Here is a 24,539-nt window from a genome sequence, read left to right on the forward strand (position 1 = left end):
TCAGGAGACAAAGGCTCTCCAGGGCCTAAACTGGAACCCAGAACTAAGGATCACTATGATTGAAGGTCCTTCTGGGTCAGAGCGTCTCCAGAGAATCTCCAGTGACAGGATGTCACGAACGGCCCAGGCAGGGAGCACCGGAGCCACCGGAGAATGAAAATTATCCATTTCCTCAAACACGGGTTCATAGTCTATTCTCATCCAAGGCTTGACAACCAGGATTTCTTTTATACGAGCCCGTGGTTTCTGCGTTGCGTTCTAAAGGGCCCCTAGCTTTTGCAGCAGACAGACGCGGTTGGAACACAACCGCCGAACCTCCGTTTTTTCCAGAGGAGGAGACGACATGTGGTCTATGCAGTCCACGGCCTGTTGGAGCTGGGCCTTCTCTTCATTAATGTCCTCCCACATAAATATTACCTCCACTTGTTCCTCCATGGTCTGCTGCGTCCAGTTCTGGCTAGTTCGTAATGTCAGGGTTCGTCAGGAGGAGGACACAAATGCAGAGGCACAGAGTGGTTAATACTAACAAAAGCTCCTTTATTCAAAGCCAGGAGGGCAAAAATGAACAAAAACCAAAAATCTCACTCAGTGTGGTCAAAAGGAAAAGTACAAAATAACTAACTAAAAATTCACACTTCAAAACTTGATTAAGGAAAACAGGCACATGGCATAAAAAGGCAGGAACAAAAAACATAGCATGAACAAGGCACTGCACTGCGATTGCAGCTTGTACAGCTTGTTCCTTCTCTGTCGCGGGTCCTAAACTGTAGAAGAATTGCCTTTGCACCTTAGACAGATGGATTCTTTTATGTGTTTAAAGTCATCACTTAAAACACATCTTTTTACTCTGGCTTTTAACTTTGTTTGAGTTGTTGACTTTTATTTGTTTTATCGTTCTTACTCCTGACTGGTGTTTTTATTGTATTGTTTTATATTCCTGTGTTTTATCATTATTATTTTATTTTATTGTATTTTTCTACACTTGATAGGCTGTGTATAGCACTTCGGCTGACCTTGTTGTTTTTAAAAGCGCTCTATAAATAAAGATGGATTGGATTGGATTGGACCTCCTCCCCTGACTACCGGCCATGACCCTTGCATGGTACCCTCAGCTAGATGGCGGTCGCTGCACCAGTCAGCTAAAGTTTCCTCTTTAATCTCCTGGAGACGTTGCTGGGATTCAGGGTTGATGCACAGGCCTTCCTGAACCCCTGTTGTGCTGCAAGGACCTGTGGACTGGGGCTGGAGGCTGTTCTGGAGGGCGTGATGGATCCGGACAGGTGGCATTTGTCTATGTTTGTAGGTACCGCTAAGGAGGCGTTCGGCATAGTGTGGGTCAATCTTCCAGAATCCACCCTTTCCTGGATCGCCTTTCTGCCGCGGCACTTTGATGAAGCACTTGTTGAATGACAGGTTGTATCGAATTGAGTTCTGAAAACAGAAATGTAAATTGAAAGCCCACATAGTTAATTCACTTTGTGACCTACACCTGATTTGAAATGAATATATCTGAGAAATAATTCACTCCTGGGTTGAAAATGAGACAAGACTGAAATGTGGTCTTTATATGAATCTATAACTGAAAAATCAAAGTCCTAGATATAGCAGGAAACAGAATGTTGTATCAATTCTTTTGAGCTTTAAACAAATGCCTATTTAGGATGCCGGACTGTAAGTGTAGGCTTACCATGCCACTTAAGACAGGAAGTACAGCTGCAGAGCATCATATATCAACCATGTGTTCATCTAGCTGCCCCCCGACTCCCCACTCCCATTTCACTGACGTCTGGATGGAGCAGTGACCCAGTGGCCTTTGTTAAATATTATCTGCCCCATGTACTGCCTTACAAGTACAGCTTCATCAATCATTTATCCAGCAAAATGAAACTTTTCTGTTTCAAGTGGGAGTCTGGTGCCCATCCTTTCACTTTGAATCACCTCAGTTTGTTGGCTGTGCTTTAAAAAAAGAGAATATGTAAATAGAATGTGAAGCATAATTCATGTTTTCTGTTAAGGTTTTGTACATTTAGGTGAAGTGTTCCCACAAAGCCAAGTCCTCAGAGTGTGGCAGCAGGCCCAGACCTATTGTGTTTCTCTGAAATGTATTCACTGAGCAAAATAGAAACTCTCAGCTGTGATTTCACTACAGCGCAGGAAAAAGTGAGAAACCTATTTGAAATAGTGGACAGTGTCAGAAACCGCACGTGCTTCCTAACAGTGTGTGTGACTGTGTGTGCTCCTTTACCTGCCAGTTGGAGTCAGAATGGCGGTAGTAGCAGAAGTTGTCAGTGATCCACTTGTAGATGTAGGGCAGGTTGAACTTGCTCTCCTTGCTGGCCTGCATGGCCATACAGATGAGGGTGGCGTACGAGTAGGGCGGCTTGATGTGCGCATTGGTCTTGTAGTCCACCTCGTCTGGGCAGTGACCGTACGCCACGATTCCAGGGAGGGACTGCATCCTGCTGTAGGCCGCAGCTGTGAGCTCCTCCAGGGTCAGGGGCATCCGGATGGAGGCAGGGTCCCCGGCCAGAGGGAAAGACGGGGCATTAGATCCTACTAGCTGGTGGCCGAACAGGTGTGGCTGATGGTGGGCATGCTGTGGCACGTTGGCACCAGGAATGGAGAATTCCTGCAGCCACTGCAGGCTGGTCAGACTGTCGTCCTGGTTGACGGAGCTGCAGCTGCTGCTGATGCTGCTGTTGTCCATGACGACACTGTCCCTCTCCTCCGCCTGGGCAACTTCAGTCCAGGGGTCGGCACAGCTCAGAGACAGGATGGCTCTCTCCAACACCTCTTTCTCCTCTCTGTCACCTAGGCTCCTTCTCCTTCTTCTTCTCCTCCTCCCTTTGCCACCGCCTGACAGAACCGAAAATATACACCCAACTTCAAAGTGCAAAAAGACAGGACAATGATGGCCCCATTTGTGCGCCTGTGTGTGCATAAAGAGAAATACTTCCAGATTTCCATTTAAATCATTTGGCATGTCTGTTGCCAGAATGTGGGTGCTAAACGTTTTTTCTGAAACCTGAAATCCCTCACGTCACACAGCAGCATGTTTTTTTCTGTCTGTGGCTCTAAGAACTTTCCTGAAAAACTAACCTGCGCACTTGACGCACAGCACAGAGAAGTGCCTACATCATGAGCAAAGGCACCTGAAGCCTTAACACACACTCAGTGGCACTCCAGTTTAAAAATAAAAAAAAGAGTTTTCTGTTTTTGTGGCTAATCAGGCATAAAATTTGTAAAAATGTGTTGTTGAAACAAAATGATTCAAAATAGCCCAATTTAATTAACAGTTGTAAATTGTTGTTATTTAATTGTTAATTAATAATAATTAATGATTATTAGACTTCGTGAGGCCTACTGAATATATTTAAAATTTTAATTTTGATCTTTGCCATTATTTTTGCTGCACAAAATAAATCATTTTTGTTCATAGTACTGTGGTGTTATCCAGCGGAATGTTGTGGAAAGTTTAAATTTATATGAAAATTTTAAATCTTACATTTACAAAAAAGATTTGGGCCGGATCATATGTGTTTTGGACGTAGTGGTGCGGGCCTTGAGTTTGACACATGTGATTTAAATAACGCTTTCAGGGAAAAACCGAATAACTCTTTTACAATACACTTCCAAACTCACCTTGTGTCAGCTGCAATTGTGAGTAGAAACTTGTTGGATCCCAGCCAGCAGCACGTATTGAACGCTCAGTCTCAGCCTGCTTGCTGGGCACCTGTTATCAGCTCTTGAGCGAAAGAAAGTCCTTATAATGGTTGTCAGCAGGCTGCAGTACCATCAGGTATAATATCTGGTGCAGGAAGTTTGTCCAGTAACCATAGAAACGGAACCCTTTGATCTTCACTCCATGTGCCATATGCCTCTGTGTCAGCCTGTCACCATGGTAACAGCAGAGGAGACCTCAAAAACCACTCCAACTTTGAGAGCCTGGCGTGCAGAAATGATCCGGAATTAGAAAATTCTGAATACAAGTTTGATAGAGCAGCATCTAATGAGCGTTTCAAGACTAAAATGGTCTGTAGCTTGAAATTTGTAGGAGGAGATACATTTGGCAGATGACACCAAAATACTTAATATTTGAAAACTTGAAGTTGCACAGCAACGGCAATAAAACGAATTATTTTTTTTCTACCCCCCCCCCCCATTTCCTGAAAAAAATGCAAGTTTGATTGCCGCAGCTGAAGCATTGCTTTGAATGCTGATGTGAAGGATTGCTCTGAACTGCTGAAGAATCTGCAATCTGAATTCAATTTGTTGAATTTTGGCCTTAAAATTTCTGATGGCTGTTGCCGGCGGCCACTCTTCCATTAAGACATAATGTAAAAGCAAAAACAGAAAAGCAGAGCAGCCATATTTTCTAACTCACCCCCATCTCCACATCGTTGACATCATAGACATAAAAATTGCACCGCCTGTAGAGCAATATCTTGTGATTCTCACGGTGTCCATATTTTTTTGTCTGAAGGCTTCGGTTTGGACAAACACAGCTGTTGTTTAGAGGGTGTTTTTACAAATGAACATTCAGGCTGCCATGGATACAGGCAGGCAGGGAGGGCTGTTACCATGGTGACAAGCTGACACAAGAAACATACACATCAGCCATATTTGTAGTCTTTATCAGACTTTAAGCAGTATATTATATTGCTCATACTTCAGCTGTATACTACTTTTCCACATTCAAATCACACAGCCTGAGCTTCTTATAGTCTTATGGTATTATTCCACCCTCAGACCCTTTATATGGTATATTCACAGGCTATTCTTTAAGGTCATGACTTCATACTGTTCTTGTCTTCAGCTGTTTCTTTTTCATATCTTCCTAATATTCAAAGATTTTCTACTTTTCAAAATAAGAGCTTCATGTTTTTAAATTCTTAACCGTGTTTCAGCAAATTAAGTTCAGATTGCAGATTCTCCAGCAATTCAGAGCAATCCTTCACATCAGCACTCAAAGCAATGCTTCAGCTGCGGCAATCAAACTTGCATTTTCTTCAGGAAATGCTTTTCTAGTTTATTTTCACATGATTATTTTGTGAATGCATGCTAACTGACTTTGGACATTAAAGACCCAGAGACAAGTTTCAGTCATAAGAAATCTCAAGTAGAACTTTATAAACATGACAGAACGTTATTTAATCATCAATACTTCATGTGAAAAAAATACAAGATAATTCTGTTAGCATGTACACTATGTTTAAACTTAAACTATGTGAAGAAATAAAACTTTATTCAGTGACCGTGACTTATTCTCCATTTTATGCTTCTGTTTTTGAATTGAATTTGATTTAGTGTTAGTATTTGGTATCCCCTCTAGTTTTATGGTAGGAAATGGGCCAAAGAGGTGTGTTAGTGGTGGTCAACACTGCTGTGTTCTATAATATTGTGTAAAGGATGCTGTGTTTAAACATATAAAAGACAGAGGTAATAAAAAAACAAGAAATAATGCACTCCAGCTACAGCTGGAGGCAGGGTTAGTTAAAGTGCAGCCTGCGGCAGAGAGCTGTATGCATGTGTGCACAAGCCCACACTGAGCCCACCTGATCCAGGCTAGGAGAAAATGTGTTTGTTAGTTATCAAATTTATTAAGTATGAGACTAAAAATTACATAACACACGTAAAATGTCCTATCTCATGTTTATAAAGCTGCCTCTTTCCCTCTTTCCCTTCAGAAGATCTTTGAGTTTTTTAGTTTTTTTCATTTCATCCACAGTCCACAGAGGACAAACGGTCTCCTGCTGCAGCCTTGTGGCTCTTACAGTTCTGCTTGTTCCTAGCAGCCGCACAGCCGACCCTTCCAGATGTTCGTCCATCTTTTCTGGCGGCCTTTGTCCTTCCTCCCTTTTTAGTGTTCTCCTCTAAGGTCAGTGAACACTTCTCCATCTCTTCTAATCTTGTGTTGGACTTCAATGCGGGATCCAGAGTAGCAGGAATACAACAGGGACACACAGTGCGCTTCCTCATCCGTCCCACCCTCCTTATGATTGTGGTGAGCTTCGCACACGTCTGCGGACAGGAAGCCGCATCCCGTGACATGGAGAGGTTGTTTTCATCGGAGCTGGGGAAATCCTCGTCTATTGGAGCCACGTAGCTGATGTCCGGTTCAGTTTCAGTGTCATATGGTGTTCTGTTGAAGGGATCTAAAAGGCACTTCTGCAGCAAGGCAGAGGAAGGTTTTGTGTTCTGTGTGAAATGTGAGTTTTTGAGAGGTGTTGCTGACAGTGGCTGGTCACTGAAGGTGTAGGGAACCAGTGGACTGTGACCTTCCTGCAAAAAGACATCCTTTTTTTCTGAGCTACTTGCCGGTTCCATATTACCCTCCATTAATGTTATGGAATCAGCGTGCAGAGGGAACGTAGGTGCAGTCCTTTCATCAATCCTCTGAAGACAAATTTTCACATCTGATGTAATCCCAAATATCTGCCTCAGCATATGGTCAGCCGTTTGACAATGCTGTTGTGCCAGAGAAGGTGTTTGGCTGCTTGAAACTGCTGCAGGATTGGTAGAGCTCTAGAAGGAGAAAACAGGACAAGATAATAAATAAAACGCACCAGCACCTTTCATTGGCCTTCAATGTAATGATAGCCGTTGCACACATCACCCACAGCAACAGGCACAGCTGGTGAAGATACAAAGGCATCAGTAAAGTCACATGTGTCTCATGTTGGGTGGAGAAGATGGCGCTTACTTAAATGATAATTCACCTAATTACAACCTAGCGTAACACCTATATCTATGTCTAAAGTAGGCTCTATAGGGCATGCTAATTTAGCACAAATCTGTAAGCTGTATGTAGTCGATTAAATGTTGAAATTGTGCTAATTTAAGGTGCAAACACAAAAGAGCTGCTTCAGATCAGATCAGATATACAGCTACCTCCATCCACAAAGGCTTACAAGATGACGTATTCAGATGAAAGAGTCCCCTCCCCCAATACAGCTGGGGGAAAAGGCCAAGACAAGCTGGATGAAAAGAAATGTCAAAAATTGTGCTATGTGCGCAGGTTTGCTACAAATCAAGCCTGCACCATGCAAACCACAGCTCCACTGACTTCTGCTCAATACCGTCAGCCAATAATGGCCCCTTATTCCATCCATCTTCTAATCCACTCCATTTGTCTTGTAGTACAGGGTCATTTGGCAGCCCGCCACCTTAGACACCTTGGACATGTTGCCAGTCCATCGCAGGACAATTACCCACCTGTCCGTTTTCTTAACCCTTAGATCACCCATAGTTGCCAATCACCATGTATATATGTACAAAACATTTTGCATTTATTTTGAATCACAGATCTTAGGCATGTGACCAACTTTGTTGCTAGATGTTGGCGTGGACACTGTTGATTCTTCAAAGAACATAAGACGATTCTGTGTGTAATCACAGGACAGCATCACAATTAGAAAGTGAGGCTCTGATCACTATGCGCCTGAGTGAATAAACCGAGACCATTCAGTAAACAATCAAATACAGTTTAACATCATTAGTAGTGATGGCTGACCGAGGCTTTGTTGAAGCCTCCATACCTGACTCGATAATTAAGACATCTTTTGATGGATAAACTGAAAATGGAAGGGTGGAAGTATTTACTCTGCACTGTGTTACCATGTAGCGTGTGTTCACACATCTAGAAGTGTGTCCCTAACATGAAATATTCAAGTGTTTATTATTCAATAATGTGTTTTTATTAGTGTTTATGTGTTAGGAAGTTTATAGAAAATCAAAGTAATCCAAGTATACTGATTGTATTAAGAAGTGTGGAATTCCATTGTTCTCATATAACTTAGTTTTGTAGCCGACTCCCTCCCCCTCTTGTTTTTCTGCTCTCTGGGGATAGTTCAGGATGGTACGAGAAGGCTGTAAATTCAGACTAAGGACAGCAGCACCTTTGACATGCTAAAAGCCAGATTCCATGAGTTCCATGTCAAGGTTGTTGCTGCGTTGCTCTTTGTTGTTCATGGTTGTTCTTGCCTTGTTCTTTGTGTTGCAACAACCCAGAGCTCTGTGACTCAGAATCTGCCTCATTGTTCAATAAATTGTAATCTTGAGACCAGAAATGATCATTTATAAATACATAATAATAATAATGATAATAGAAGTCAGTGTTTGTTATTTGGCATGGCTGCTTGTAACCCTATATACTTCTCACTTATATGTTGTGCAATGAAACTTTCAAATGACCACCACTAAATAAGTATATCCTCTCCCTGAACACACTTGATCCCACCAAGTGATTCACATGAAAAACTGCACTTAACTGCTTCGACCGTCACTGAAGTGCTTTGAACGTCATTAGTCATGTGACCAAAGCACGCCTCAGGACAAGTGGATGTTATTAATTCATGTCTTGATGATAAAAATATGTGATGCTAATCAACACACGAACCACAGCAACAGCACAGAGGATGAAGCATAAATATAACATATATTTCATAAAGCAAGCGCTCATGTCACCTACAGTCATGTTCATAACATGATGAAAATCATCTGATTACAGTGGGTCTTAGTAGTAGGCAAATAGAGGGAGGGTATGCACGTGATGCCACAAGGTGCCCCAGTGCGGTCACACCCACTGAGTGACAAAAAGCTTGCAGAGTAGCAGAGTTTTGTTAAAAAGTGTGACCCACAAAAAAATGTAAAAACTCATGTGCGACTGCTGAATTAATGACTTGTCTTGTAAATATTAGCATCATGCTATTTTTTTTATAACCTTTGTAAAAAACAGACATGATCATGAGCCTTTTGTCTTTTTAAACAAAGGGAGGGACAATCATCAACATGAAGACTATTCACCATTTGTGTTTCTACTTAATACGTTTAAGTGCTGTCAAACTTGTGTGAACATTTTGATACCTGTCCACGTGTCAATGTCTACGGCCCACTGATTCTCTGGTAAGTTTTGAGGGTCACAGTCCAATGACATTATTTAAAGGAGCTAATCCTGTAATAGAGGGAGTACTAACTTTGGAACATGTATGTTTTCTTGTAAAATGGCTGATGTGTATTACCAAAAACACCTCCACAGTGGCACCACTAGTTTTCATGTGTTGTTTAGAAATGATCCGAAAATAAGCTGTATCTGCTTAATGACGTCAATGATCTTCTGCTTACTGCAGGGACTAGGTCTCATTTCCTTCATCGTGCCTGATATTGGGAGGCAGGTGGGGCAAGTTAAACAGAAACTACACTGACTTATCAGGTCATGTTTCCACTACACACTACACATCTGTATATTATGTATACACATTTGCTTCATACACTGCTCCTAATGAATCAATAAAAATGCCTCATTCTTGCACAGCATATCATAATAAAGGTAGCTTTCCTGGTTTCCATACTAAGAAAGGGTACCACAACTTCACAACAAACTACAACTTTAACATGGAATTACACTTTCCAGAAGAATTAGAAGTGCCCTCACCTCCATTCTGTGGGTGCTGCTGTCGATCACTCTGGGATCTGCTGGTTCTTCATCAACGTCCATAATGTCCAGTTGTGTGGTGGATGTGCTTTGCTCTGATGTGTTGTGTGTCACGTCCATCACTGCTGGTTCACAAACATTTGTACCATTCGCAACTGGCATGCTGATACTGCTGCTGGAGTCTGCCTGGTCTGCTTCCGACACTGCGGCCACTGGTGGTTTAAGCACCAGAGTCTGCGTTGAACAGGATTTGGGTGGAATGTATGACACAAATATGACATTATCTTCGTCTTGATGAGAGGTTGCTGACGTGGTGATTGGTACCGCTTGTTGAGGCGAGTCATCCTGACTGTCATCATCACACAGATCAATGACTTCATCTGTGATTTTGAGGTTTGTTTGCGGTGACGATGAAGGGACAGCTGTTTTGTTGGATTCTGAGCTTTGTGTTGCTGCTGTAGGTTCAACTTGCAGGCTGCATTTTTTGGCCTGTAAAAACACCTTCCCATTACACATGACCAAGGCGTTGTCCTGACCTTTCACACTATTGTCCTGACTCAAGCGAGATTCGGGCCTTCCCGTGTCACAATGGTCTCCAGTGTTCGCTTTCTTCTGCACAGATCTAAAAGTCTCTGATAGATCTATTGGTTTCAGATACAGAGCTGCCGAGTCCTCCACTTCTTCAATTACCCACCTTATGGGGCTGTTAGGTCTTTGAGAAACCATTGGAACTAGTTTCAAATGTGGTTTTGTTACTTTTTCTGGGAGTCCACATGAAGTCTTTTTTGTGCTGGAAAGAGGATTAGGTGAGAGAAGTTTGATATCATTAGGTGGAGTAACACCTTGGCTCACTTTGGAAACAGGTGAGACCACACTGGACGTGTCTAACCCCGCAGAGGTGCTAGCTGATGAGGTACAGATCTGTTTTTTGAGGCTTGGATGGAGCTCAGCGGCTGGGACAGTGCAAACTTGTGCAGTGGGGGGGATCTGAAGGCACTGACCTTTGGGAAGGTTGGGAGACATTACTGTCAGCGAGAGTTGATTTGGAAGTCTTAATGAATTACCACAGACTGCTGAATTTGCACCGATCTGAGGAACTTTGCCAGCTAACTGTGCTGTCTGTTGCTGTAGTGGTTTGTTTAGACTCAAATTTGGTTGACTGTGTGGGACATTCAGTTGAGAAAAATGCTTTCTTGTAATTTGCTCAGCGACAGAAGGATTAACAACAGCCTGTTTGGACATTTGAACAGGTGGAGAGGTAACATTAATGGTGTTGAGTTTTTGTGCTGGCATATGTGTTGCGGGTCTGCTTATCAAAGTTTGGACAAATTGTCCATTGACCATTTGGACAGGAATTAGTTTCATGATGTTCTTTCCATCAGCTCCAACAGCAGGCATTGCCTGATAGAAGACACCAGTCCTACCGAGACAAAAAGACAAAAAAAAGAGTATAAAGGTCTTGAATTGTGCAAGAAATGTAACGCAATGGCAAAAAGAAAAGTTTAACATCTTAAGAAATACTACAGTTAACCCATTAATGAACATAGGGGGATTTTAAATTCCATTTGCAGCATTTTAAATGTTTGTCCCACTTTTGCATTTTTCTCAAAAACACTATGGAAAAGTTCCTCTGAGCACATGTTGACAAAAACTTTATGCACTTGAAGACCAGGTGGTTTTAAATACAAATTATTTATATAACTGTTTGTCTGATGTACTGTTAAGGACTAACAGTGTTAACTGTGGCTCCATGACTATTCCTTTTTATTAACTTTTATTGGGTTTAACATGCATGCAGTGTGTTAACATTTAAGGCTGTTACATACTCCACGAGAACAGAGAACAGAGAATGCAATAATACATCCCGTCTCCCGTTGTTAGATGTGCGCGTCCAGCCACTGTAACGCCGTGATCAATACTGGGATTAGTTTTTATCGCCACCTTGTGGACAGACAGTCTCCTCTGTGCGCCGTGTTTCTCCTTCCAGGAGCTGTTTGCCAGCAGCTATCTAAACTGTCCATCGTAGTTGTACTTCCTCCTTCTGTCTGTGTGTTCTGCACCTGAAGCCCTTGCGCTTCTCCACATTCATCACACCCACAATAAATTCCGACCAATCACAGCATGGTTGACGCAGAGCCTTGAGAGAAAAAGTTCTGCCCGGACCCTGTGCACGAGATCGCTGCACAACGGGCGGTCCGAGATAAAAAATGATGTCATTTTGTGGGCGTAACGTCTGCAGGGGGGAGGGAGTTCTCTGTTCTCGCGGAGTATGGATCCAGCTTCAGGATAATCATTTAAAAGCCAATTAGTTTGGAATCCTTATCTTTGTTTTAAAGTCTTTAATCAGAGAAAGAGAAGGAGCCTTGTCAAATCAATAAGTAATTTAATATCAAATATGATTTAACCTTATGTGTGACAATGACAATTGTGTGTAATAATTGTTTTTTTTGTTTAAACTACATCCAAGACTGCACAGAAAATATTTGCATAGACTCTAAGTTACAGAGGCTTTCTCTCTCCCTGTGCAGCTAAGAATGGTAGGTCACTGTCAAGAGTATTGTCCCCTGTAGGTCGCTACACCACGTGTTGAATACAGAGGTGACACCATGCTGCTAGAAAAATGCACGAATTCAGGCGGGAGGAGTACAGAGATCAAAGTCCGGAAAGCTGACACCAATTAAAAAGACAATTTGAAACTACCCAAAATGACGGCTCCAAAAAGGATGTCAAATATATTGTCTTCAGTGTCCTTCATGGACATTACTTTTCTTTTATGTTATTAGTTTTTATCCATAAATGTTAAAATTCTATTTGCAGCAAGTCAACAAACTTGTCCATCCATTATTATGTGTATTTTAAGTAGTTAATGCAACTTCTGACATACACAATCATCCAAACACACACAGGGTTATACACCAGTGTTACTGAGAAAACTCATTTTAAAATACGAGTTATACTTTGTGCCAACATACTAACTTGAGGCACAGTATGATACACAAATGGATGCATCTGTAAACAAAACAAACTGCTAAGTATAATATACAAAATGATTATTGTATAGGCCTATTTACAACACGTGTCTATATATTGTATTAGTTAAGTGAATGCTATACATTTTTAAAAATTGTGTTTCTTTCTCCAACACAAAAAGAAATGTGGGTACTATTTTCAATAGTTAATGTTAACAGTCATGGTTATTAATTACATTGCACGGCGGTCTCCTGAACCACCAGAAGGCTCTTAAATCACCAGTCAACAGTAATGCAGCTAACAAGAGCCCCCCTGCTATTCAGTACCAATACTACTAAATACTAGTCGTACCTGTAACCAGCGTCCATTTTTATGAACCGTACGTTGCTGAACTCCCAGCTGGTCGTCGTTTGCACAGATGAAAAGGAGGCAGGAGAACTCCTGGACGTTAACGGTGTTCACATGTAGCCATGAACATGAATTAATGGTCATGTTAACACATAATACTCACAATATTAATCGTCACCTCTTTCTTTAACCTATCCATAACAACTCCATAACCTCGCAGCAGCCACTTATCACTACGCAAACCACCGCTTTATTCGCACCGACAAATGTTTTCGTCCACATATGTAGCCTACAGTGTTTTCTTCTCGGCTTCCGTTGTTTTGTCACATTTCTGGCATGTACTTCCGGTCTTCTTTTCCCTCGTCCTTCCTCTTCTTCGCTGTCAGTATTTGTTAACTATCGAGCAATTATCGCCACCCCTTGGTCTGGAATGTGAAGTACAGCGTGTGTCCCGGGTGAAGGAGGAAGAGATACTTTAACTCCTTCACCAGTCAGTCAGAAAATGTAGTAAAAGTAACTCCTACTTCAGTCAAAATGGCTTTGTTTTTGTCTGCAAAATGAAAATCTAAAAACTTGTTTTTAATTATACAGTTTATAAATCATAAAGTCCCTAAATCCAACTGATGTGACTAAAAAAGAAAATGATTTCAGTATAGCTACTAAAAATCACTCAATAGAAATATAATGAGCTGGTGCACCATCATGACTGACAGGCACTATTTAACATAGTTACATCTTCTCTCTCTCCTTCATCCTCTCTGTCCTGTCTCCCTCTTCTTCTCCTCCTCTACCCGGCCGACTGTCAGCAGGAAGCTTCTCCTTATGAGCAGGGTCCTGCTCAAGGTTTCCTCCTGTTAAAAGGGTGTTTTTCCTTGCCACAGTGCTCTTAAGGGGGTTCAGGCTCTGGGTCTCTGTGAAGTGCTTTGAGACCATTTCTGACTGTAAAATGTGCTAGGCCTATATTAATAAAACTGAATTGAATTGAATTAAATAGAAGTTAACACTGTCAATTCTTCATCCTCACACATCCAGCTTTTGAAACAAACAGTTCAAACTGTTCAAACAGTGAAATTCCATTTGTTTAAAAAAAAAAAATCTTAAAAATTTACACCAGTCCATAGTTCAAGCTGATTGGTGGTTTGTTTGTTTGTTTTAACTTAGTAAGGGATGTGATTAAAAAATTGCAAATTATAACACCTCAAACAAATCAAACTAAAGGTAACTTGAGATTGCACAGTGATCAGGTTTTGTGGCCGCTGTGCATCCAGGATAGTGACAGTTCTCCTCCCAGACTGTTTGTTTCTCATTGTTCTGATAGGTTCTTTGTCTCTGTAAACCTCACTAATATACTTCATCTCTTCTTGTGTCTCCAGAGCTTCTTGAGTCAGTTTGATCTCTCTCTGATTTACTTCATTTAGTTTCATTGTCTTGCAGGTTTTGGATGCAGACTGTCAGTCTGATTTGTTCATTCATCACATCATCGGTTACTGTGGTCTGAGGTGAGCTTTTTTCCAGGAAGGCTGTAAACTGACTCATTCCTCTCTGTGTGACTCTGTATATTCTCTAATCCAAATTTATCTTCCTCTGTGCTCTGTAAATTGTTAAACAGGAAGTAAACAGGCTGGTTTTTCTCATCTCTGGTACATTTTTAGCTGTAAGAGCATCAAGAATAATTTTAGGTGGCATTCCATCTGTGTGTGACAAGAGCTACAATGTTTTCCCCAAGTTTTTTTTTTCAAACAGAGACATCAGTGAGTCAAGAACATGTATCAGTCGATCACTGAGTTGATTCACTGGCTTTCACCACCAGACCCACTGCATCTATTTTATGAACTCCATCATCTGAACGGAACAAGTCTAATAATCTCTCACTGATGATGTCATCACGTTCTGCTCCACCTGTGCTTCCAAATCCAGGAGTGTCGATGATGGTGAGAGTGTAGGGCAGAGTTTCATCTTCAAGACTAAAGATTTCGTACACGATCACATCTGATGTCAGACTTCCTGTCTGATCGCCCTCGTCTACAATCTGAAACCTGACTTCATCCTCAAACATTACTCCCATGCTGAAGTTGACCAGAGTGTTCACCAGAGAAGATTTTCCTGCTCCTGTTTCACCCACCAGCAAGATGGTTTTATTTAACTTCTTCATATTTTTCACCAATAGTCAGTTTGGTCAGAGTTCCAAATGTTTCTTTCAGTGGTCTCAGTTGGTAGAGATCAGGACATCCTTTACAGATTAGGTTACTTTTGGAGATGATGTCCTTGTATTTTGCTGAGCTGTTACTGATCCTAAAGAAAAAATTTGTTCATTGCATATTTAAATGGTTTAGATGAATTATTTACGCAGTGTTGACTTTTTTAAAAAAAATATTTAATCTTCAAAATGTTTTGTTGGTCATGGGCTCATCCAGGGTAATCCCAAGGCGTTCCCAGGCCAACAGATAGACAGTCTCTCCACCATTTCCTGGGTCTCCCCAGGGAGGCGTCCAGGGGGCATCCGAAAACAGATGCCCGAGCTACCTCAGCTGACTCCTCTCGATGTGAAGGAGCAGTGGCTATACTCCAAGCTCCTCTCGGATGACTGAGCTCCTCACCCTATCTCTAAGGGAGCGCCCAGCCACCCTTCGAAAAAAACTTATTTTGGCTGGTATTCGGAATCTCACCTTTGGGCTCAGCTCCTTCTTCACTATAACAGACCGTAGCCCTGCCGGAGTCCAACATGCACCGGGAAAAGTTTATTAAGATTAAGAACCTTAATTTGTCCCACAATTGGGAAACTGCATAAAAGATTTTGTGGATTGGCCGGGAAAAAGGTCTGACTTGCAAACCAAACTCCTGCTCCAATCATACAGGGACTGGACAGCCCATAACAGAGGGCCTCAGACCCCATACTCCCGGAGCACCTTCCACAAAATGCCAGGAGCAACACATTTGAGCAAATCCACAAACACATGTGGACTGGTAGGGCGAACTCCCATGAACCCTCCAGCACCCCGTGGAGGGTGTAGAGCTGGTCCAGCATTTTGCGGCCAGGACGAAAACCGTATTGTTCCTCCTGAATCCGAGGTTCGACTATCGGCCGAATTCTCCTCTCCAGTACCCTGGCGTAGACTTTCCCAGGGAGGCTGAGGAGTGTGATCCCCCTGTAGTTGGAGCACACCCTCTGGTCTGCCAGTCTAGTGGCAGGAGGAACTGCAAGAGGCTGGTGCAGAGACATTCGGCAACCCGCTTGCCGGGTGGCAAGAACAGGAAAAAAGTTTGTTTCAGCACGGAGTACTCACACAGAGAGAAGCGTGTGTGGAGAACTCCTCATACGGCCGTCACACACAAAAGGTTGACAATGCAATTGTATTGAAAATTGTGTGCAAAGTCTTACCCGGCCTAAAATACTGATAATGCTCAGGGAAGAGGGCGTATAGCATGACAATAGATAGAAGATTAGTATAGCTGACTGTGTAGCACCTGGTATGTGTGAATTTCTTAATATGCAGGCATGGACAGACATTTTCCTCTGTGCACTGTGTTTCTCCTTCCAGGAGCTGTTTGCCAGCTGCTCATCTGAACTGTCCATCGTCATTGTGCTTCCTCCTTCCAAGTTTGTGTGTTCTGCACCTGAAGAAGCTCTTGCGCCTCACCACATTTATCACGCCCACTAAATTCTGACCAATCACAGAATGTTTCTCGCACACCGCTGGGAGAAAAAGTTCTGCACGGGCCATGTGTCTGCAAAAGCTGCCGAACAAGTGCTCTGAGAACGAACTGATGTCATGTTGCAGTCAGTTCCGAGAGTGAGAAGAAAATTCTTTGTTCTCGTGGAGTATGTATCCAGCTTAAGAGCTACATGTCAGAGCCTGCAGACCTCACTGAGCATGCTCAGTGTTAATGTGACAGCACAATTAGAAGAAGACTGAACAAGTACAGTTTGTCTGAAGGGTTACCAGGAGAAAGACTCTTCTGTCTAAAAAAAACACATGGAAGCAGGACTGAGGTTCACTAGACTGCATCTAAACAAAGAACAACACTTATGGAACAATGTCCTATGGACACATGAGACCAAAGTGGAGTTGTTTGGTCTTCAAGGGTACCAGTGTGGCTGGGTACCTGTGTACCTGTGTGCGCGTACCCGTGACGTTGTGTGTGTGTGTCGCTCCTCTGCTTCCTTACTACGGTGGGGAAGTTGAAGCAATACAGTTTAACAAATTAGGTAACATAAAGTCTACCCACAGTAGTAATTTATTTGCTTATTATTACATCGTTTTGACCTGATTATTTTGCGCTGAAATTAATTACACACTGAGTCTGTCTGTCGGCTCTGACAGCATTTGATTCATGTGCATCTGTGCAATATCACAGATTTCTGAAAAATATACCCTCATCTAGTGATATCAGCACAAAACCTGTGGAGGAATATTTAGACAATTGTTTTCGTCATGTTATAATATTTACAGACACTATCATGACGCTCTGCACATGTCCTGCGCACAGAGCGAGACTGAACACAGGAGCGCAGCTTCACTGAATGACGCTTGGATGATGGTTTAACATCCAGCCTGGTCTGGGTATGTCTGAAGCATGCTGCTGCTGCTGCGAGAGGGTGCGCCACACTGCAGATGTCTCTGACATGGTAGAGGAGGACTGACTTAAATGACGGGGTCAAAACTAAATAAATATTCAGAAAACCACCGGCCGTGTACCCTTCAATCTCTCTGTCTCTAGTGGGTCGGGCTAAACCAAAGTAGTGAAAACAAGGGGGTGTTCAAAGATCGGCTGTTACCTGTGAAACGGGTGCGCCGAAAACATCCCCATTAGCACTTGGTACATTCCTCCTGATAAAATTACGCTACTAAAAGTCGACCAATCAGAATTTTGGTCGAGCCAGAATGTGTCGACCAATAAATCGACCAGTCGACTGGGAGATTACAGCCCTAAAAATCATAATAAGTTATTGCTGTTGAATTATGTAAGGGTACTTATGTGTTGAAGTACTTTTTGTCATTATTAATTTGTAATTGTAAATGGTACTCACGCTGTTGCCATGGTGCTTGATACAGGAAGCGCTGTGATGATCAAATTGTGATGGAATCTGGAAGGATTATATCAGAAAACCATATTTACTACATCTGTCATGAAAGAAAGATTCAACAGACTCTTCAAGCATTTCAGTGTTTTTTTCCATCACTAAACCAAAAATTATTTGTGGATGATGGATTTCTGTTCTTCAAGCAGACACACATGTTTCTACATGAAAATGTATAAAACAGCTGTATGAACATCCATTCATTCATCATCTAAACCCACTTTGTCAGGGTCATGGGGGACTGGAGCCTATCCTAGCTAGCTATGGGTGGTACACCCTGGACAGCTCACCAGTCCACACAGGGAGAGACAGACAACCATTCACACTGACACTCACACCTCTAGGCAATTTAGAATTACCAATTGACCTAACAAGCATGTCTTTAGAAGAGAGGGTCTAGAGAGACCACTGCACCACCCCTGTAGTATGAACATATAGTGATGAATATTGGTAGGCCTATGTATGTGTTCTGTTTCTTTTGACCCTGCAGCTCCCTCTGTTGGCTTAATGGTAGCATGGCACTGGTCCAGTTGTTTCTTCAGACACACACACACACACACACAAACGTCCCACACTCACATTAGGGAATAAAGTTTTTTACTGGAAAATCCTACACCTGCCTCTTGGCCTACTGATCCTGGGATCCAAGTAGGTCACCATAGCATGTCAGGCTTGTATGAAATTTCACCCCATGCTTATGTACTTATATTTTGGAGGTGCTACATCTTAACATAACTAACCAAGGAATCAAAGTGGTTTTAACGTCCATTAACAACACAAATTGTTCTTAATGACATTATGATATCTTTTACCGAAACACACTACCAGCCTCAAAGAAGCCTGGCAGGGGGAGGTCTTTATCCTAAACCGGAACACACTACCAGCCTCAAAGAAGGATGGTGGATGGTGATCCCTGCTAATGTCCTTTAGAAACTCATACAGTTCCTGTAACATTGGTCTGGCACCAACTGGTAGAGAACCAGGGGTACACCGACCCCCCCAATGGGTAACGGCTTAAACCCTGCCATAGCATTTAAGGAGCCCTGAAGCTTAATCCCTGATAACAACAAGCCTATCCAGTGTTGTCACAAGAAATGTTACCCCCTCCTGGGCAGCCAGGCACAAATCTTGGAACTTGACTTCTTCCACTGTCGGTACTTTGACGGTATGGAGGCTCTCCCAATACAGGCCAACCACTTCTTCACAGCTCTGCGGACATAACTGACTACTACACAGAGTTTAGTTAGAGAACTGTACCTTGATGGGTCCACTTGATTTATAAGAACAGCTCCCCACAGTGTCTCTATCTCTTTGGTTCCAGCTAAAGTCATCCCATTTCCTGAGGGCCCTTAACCACCATGGCCGCACCACCAGGATCATCAGGGTTGAAACTTTCTTGATCTGAGCTCTGGTTAGGACTGCCGAAAAAGCCTTTCTACATCCAATCGCCCATGCTTCAACATGTACCCTTTCAGGCGTGTGGCAAAGATAGCCCTGCAGACCTCAGCCTTAACTGCATCACCCATCTGGTCTAAAGGGGAATGTTTAGCCTTCGATTCAACCAGTCGGACTACCACACCATCTGACGTCTCCTATCGCAGGTACAGCACAGCACCATAGGGTTCACAGCTAGCAGAGAATGTGATCCCCCAAGGTTTGCCTCTCCAGCCAGCAGGCGTAATACTTCTGTAAAACTTGATGCAACATAGGCGGGCATATTTCTTAAATTGCTTTCCCTTGGACCTCATCAGATAGAGGTTGGTCCCAGGTGTCCTTAGTAAGCTTGCCTGCTTCCTGGAAAGCTCTCCTGATGAGAATCACCTCTTTCTGCTTCATGGGTGTGGCAAGACCGAGTGCGTTGTACAACCCTGCGATCTGGCTCCCTGGCCCCCGACAAGTCAGGGGATTTGGTGTCTTTACCTCCACCCCTTCTTCGGTAAAATCAATCTCTGTTCTCATCTTTTTCTTCCTTCTGGAGAAGTTGATGGATACCATCACAAAGAGTTTATCCTATTGCACCAGCTAACCAACCCCAAGGGCTTTGTTGTCTTCTTCTTTTAGTTGGTTAGGTAACAGCATAATCACTGGTTTGGATTCAGTCCCATCCTGCCTCCCACTATGACCAGACCCAGGGTTTGAGGTAAAAGCCTCCTGTTTTCAGTATGTCCTCCACTCCCTGTAGGATCTTATCAAGGCACAGCGGGTCATTGTGGGACGTGAGGAGGTCATCGACATAAGAGTCTTCCTCAATGACCCTCCTTTCTTCTTTCATGTGGGAGAACTGGGGTAATTTGATGTGAAGAAGTGGTTGTGAGTAGTTGAAGGGAAGTATTGGGAGAGCCTCCATACCGTCAAAGTGCGAGGTAGTACCGACAGTGGAAGAACTCAAGTCTGCATGGCTACCTGCGCAATGCATCCTGCCGGTTTGTCACCCATGTTCACCCTCACAATAGCATAGTCCTCAATCTTATCCTCTGGTGAGTCCCTCCACAAGAATCAATGCACGTGGACCTCTTGCTCCTCCAACCATACCGAGTTATACATCTTAGTGATGTCCCCAATGGCTGCACAGCCGCTCGGAATCTTAAAAGCACTGCTCTGATGGGATTAAGGACGTCTGGGCCTTTAAATAAAATGCTGTTCATGCTAACCGCTCCAAACTCTTGACTGCTGTTCCATACGAGATGTACTGGCGTAGTCACTGAGTGTGGATTAGGTGCAGTTAGATGGCTCACTCACCACACAGGCCCTTTCCAACTGTCCTTGGTGAGCTTAATGGCAGCTCCTCTCGCCACCATCTCATGGACTTGTCTCTTGTAGGCCTCTTTCCACAGGGGGTCTTTCATGAGCTGTTTCTTTGTCCTCAGAAACGTTGCTTCCACAGCGATCCAGTTGTTAGGAAGAGAAGCTGGGTCTTCCTTCCAAGGTTACTTAGCATCCCAGTGAGGCTGGTTGCTGTGGGTGTCACTCTCTTTAAAGGTCAGACCCACCCTTATTATCTCCAGCTCCTTCTCGTCGGCTAGGGACATCTCCTTTCCTCCTGGTGGGCATTTTCCACAATGACACCCTCCGCAGATGAGAACACAGGCAGCTCTGATGCTGTCCCATTTTAACCACTCAAGGACCTCCTTATTATACGCCGCTGTTCTACGGACCTCAACCCTGCCTTCTCTTGCACTGATTAGTAGATCAATCTTCTCTGGGCGAGCCAGTTCCCCTGGCTTAACTTCAGGGAAAAACTGCTCCAGTTGTCCAGAGGTCACCACTTGATCCACTTTAGCAATGTCTTCCAACCCGTAGCAGATCATCTCATGGAACTTCAAGGTTCTTCATGGGGTCCACACCTTTATTGTCACTAGATACTTTTTTGTTTCAACCTGCACCTTCATTGTGCCCACACCATACACAACAAGTGAGATTGTCTCACCAACCAGTCCGAGCCTTTCTGCATTATTATATGTTTATTATATGTAATTATATGTGTAATTATATTATTATATTATATTATGGGTAAATTATATGTGTGATATAATTGGTATCAGAGGCGAGATCAACCAAGGCTCCAAGGCTGTCCCCTCTCTTTACCGTGACAGGTACAAGCATCATAAGGACTGGATGCTCCCTCAAACCACTCTGTTCTATCCAGCCTTTGCCAGAACATGCTGCACTGCTGCACTGGTTTCCCTCCCAGTGGTCTCCTTTTTTGTGATGCTTTAGAACAGAGGAAATAGTGGTGATCTGCCAGAGTGTCACCTTTCTTACACTCCTCCTTCCGGCAGAAAAACTTAGGAGTGCAGATGTCGTTGCTTGTGTGAACATCCAGGCAATTTACACAAGCTTTCGCCCTTCTCACCTGTGACTTTTTCTCCGACAGATTGGCCTTCCTGAAGGTTTTGCAGCGAAACAGTTTTCCTCATACAGCATATGGCACCAGCTTAGGGTCTCTCTTGGTTTCACATGCTGTTGTCTTAGTGAACGACTTCTTGACTTTCTTTCATTCATCTAGCTTCTCCCGGTAACTTGGTCTCTCAGGAGCGTTGGTAGACCATGGCTTGCTTGGTAGTAACTGCTCTAGCCTAAAGTAAAGACTTTTGGTCCCCTAAGAACAGCAAGAGCCTGACATGATCTCTTCAGGTGTTTGCGCTCTGTCACCATAGCGATCTTCCAGCTCTCTGAATATCTCATTTGCGTCCCTACAACGTAACAGTCTGAGTTGGTTTTTTACTGCGCCACCCACACTGTCTAGCAAATGAAGCTTCTTACATTCCCGTGACCTCGTAGGTTCTGCTTGTGCCTGGATACTCTCCCACTCAGCTTTCCAGCGCCAGTAGTCCCTCCTATCCCCGGAGAACTTTGGTAAACTTATAGGTAGGGATGTCCCGATCCGATCACATGATCGGAAATCGGGCCCGATTACGTGATTTCAGACTCGATCGGAATCGGACATTACCTCCCGATCAGGACTCGGATATATACTTATTAGGGCTGTCAAAGTTAACGCCGCCACGGCACACACACACACAGGCCTGTCGCGATAAACAATAAATCAATTAATTGCACGATAACTTTAAATGGGCTCGATAAGTTTTTCGGCCGCGTTAAATTACATTTGCACGCTTGTTTGTTTTCCTCTCTTTCTCTCTCTCTCCCTCTCGCTGCCAAAGAGGCTGGATGACAAAAGGCGTCACTCGGTGCGTCGTAGCGTATGAAGTGTGCAAAGTCCGGCCGTCAGATTTAATATGGCCCGCGGCTTCTGTCTTAAAATGTGTCAAACCAACAGGTAGTTCTTATTTTTTGAACTCTTTGTGTGACGTTTACGTGATGTTCTGAGCAGACCACGGTCAGCTCGCTGTCTGCGTCGCCACGGTGCGTCACAGCGCTGCAGGGCTTGGACGTTACAGCAACACAGAGCTGTGAAGCTGCACAACACCGGTTCGACACTTCCACACAATTCACCACAAGACTAAACATGCTTATGAATACAACGTGCCATCAGAGAGAGTCCGCGTTGTACGAGTGAAGTTCTCTTCCTTCTCACTGGCGGCACTCGCTGCAGCGCCACCTAGTCTAGTTCTCTTGCCCAGTCCTCTTGTGCCATCTCTGCTATTTTATGTGTTTCTGTCTACATGGTGGCGTTTTTAAAATTCGCTGATGCGCATACACACACGCAAACGCGCGCGCACACAAACACACATGCAGACACATGTGCACACAGACAGGTGAGCCCACTCCCAGCAGCAGGTAGAGTGCGTGTTGTTTGGCTCTGTTGCTCATGACGTGCTAGTTGGTTTGACTTAACTCCATTGACTATGCTCAGATAAGCCATGGTAATAGGCCTACCACTACTCATAATAATAATATTAATATCATTAATAATAACAATAATAATAATAATAGTGTTGATGATTGGGGGCCTTTCCAGTGTTAAAAGTTCTTTAGAAATGGAAGTTTATTGATCTTTAAAGGGTGTACTTGCATTATATGTCGTTATCATTATGTTAGTTGACAATATTATCGCTTATCGCAATAATTTCTCTTGGCAATTAATCGCCAATCGTTATCGTGACAGGCCTACACACACACACACAGGTTTTGCCACAATGAGTGCCTTTATAGAAAGTATCGGATCGGGACTCGGTATCAGCAGATACTCAAAATCAAATGACTCAGACTCGGACTCGAGGGCAAAAAAACCTGATCGGGACATCCCTACTTATAGGTGTCAAACTTATCTTAGGCCGAGCCCACTGATAGCTGTTGTTTACCCCAGCGTACACCGGCAAGCCACTATGAGGAAAGCTACTCCCTGGTCCCATACTGAAATCGACAGGTGGAGCAGTGTGAATGCTTGGCAGTTGTGGCGTGCTAGTGCGGGCTGGAAGCTGGGCGAAACCTTTGTTAGGTCCACTGCCTTCGCTATCGTCCCTGTGCTCTGCACAGTCCTTCTTCATGTGTTCATCCTCCCGCCGGCATGTCCACTCATCCATCAGTTGCTCCTTAAGCAACTGATGGATCCACACCTTGCCTCGTCCATGAGACTTATCTTTCCCATGCGCCTCAGCCCAATCAAAAGCTACCTTGTACTGCGTCACAAGAGCATCTATGTCTGGCTCTGCATACTTAGACCACAAGATTTCCAAGCCTGAGCCCTCGGTTTCTGTAAACTTTTGCTCATTGGCATCTCTCTTCGCCAGGGCATCCCGTGACTCACCGTGGTCACCTGCTGGGTCTATCTGCTGCTGTGCTTCAATGTACTCATTACTAGCATCAAGGAGTTTCTCATAATCGTCTTGTAGCTACTACATCCAATACATGCAGCTACCGGCTGATGTCCAATGTTTGTTTGACATGTATTTGAATTTATTAGGTCGTGACTTAGATTAAATAAATTCAAGTTTCAACTTCATAACAACAAAATAATACCGTTCACAAAGCATCTTCATACAGTCAAAAAACTGTTTGCTTCCCCATTCATCAGCACCGGATGCTTTAATTTTCCCCACTTAAATCACCTGTGGCACTTCCACGGGCGCCACTCCTTTAGCGCCCCCTAATGCCTCTGACACCTATTTACAATTACTCAAACATGGCTGAATCAGGCGCGTTATCCGTCATTTTTCTTCAGACTACTGACTTGTAGGTGAATGGTCTCACTGTTACTTAGTCCACAGCTGCGTTGTGGACTGATATCCTTGAGCAGAGTTGAAT

The 24,539-nt window shown here is 43.4% G+C and overlaps 2 protein-coding genes and 1 pseudogene across 2 annotated transcripts; all 3 read right to left on the minus strand.

The window, feature by feature from the left end:
• Positions 1 to 3,874, minus strand: LOC114438283 (forkhead box protein J1-A-like). The gene is made up of 5 exons (XM_028409506.1): positions 3,794 to 3,874; positions 3,643 to 3,733; positions 2,246 to 2,739; positions 1,068 to 1,431; positions 1 to 191 (listed from the first exon to the last, which is right to left on the minus strand). The coding sequence occupies exons 1-5, from the start codon at positions 3,872 to 3,874 to the stop codon at positions 1 to 3; spliced, it is 1,221 nt and encodes a 406-aa protein (XP_028265307.1).
• A 1,384-nt stretch (positions 3,875 to 5,258) lies between these two features.
• Positions 5,259 to 13,066, minus strand: lrif1 (ligand dependent nuclear receptor interacting factor 1). The gene is made up of 3 exons (XM_028411032.1): positions 12,755 to 13,066; positions 9,434 to 10,853; positions 5,259 to 6,525 (listed from the first exon to the last, which is right to left on the minus strand). The coding sequence occupies exons 1-3, from the start codon at positions 12,769 to 12,771 to the stop codon at positions 5,719 to 5,721; spliced, it is 2,244 nt and encodes a 747-aa protein (XP_028266833.1). The 5' UTR covers positions 12,772 to 13,066; the 3' UTR covers positions 5,259 to 5,718.
• A 1,162-nt stretch (positions 13,067 to 14,228) lies between these two features.
• Positions 14,229 to 14,903, minus strand: LOC114438284 (uncharacterized; annotated as a pseudogene).
• Between the last annotated feature and the right edge of the window lie 9,636 nt (positions 14,904 to 24,539).

Source organism: Parambassis ranga, chromosome 7 (assembly GCF_900634625.1).
Source record: "Parambassis ranga chromosome 7, fParRan2.1, whole genome shotgun sequence".
NCBI lineage: Eukaryota > Metazoa > Chordata > Actinopteri > Ambassidae > Parambassis > Parambassis ranga.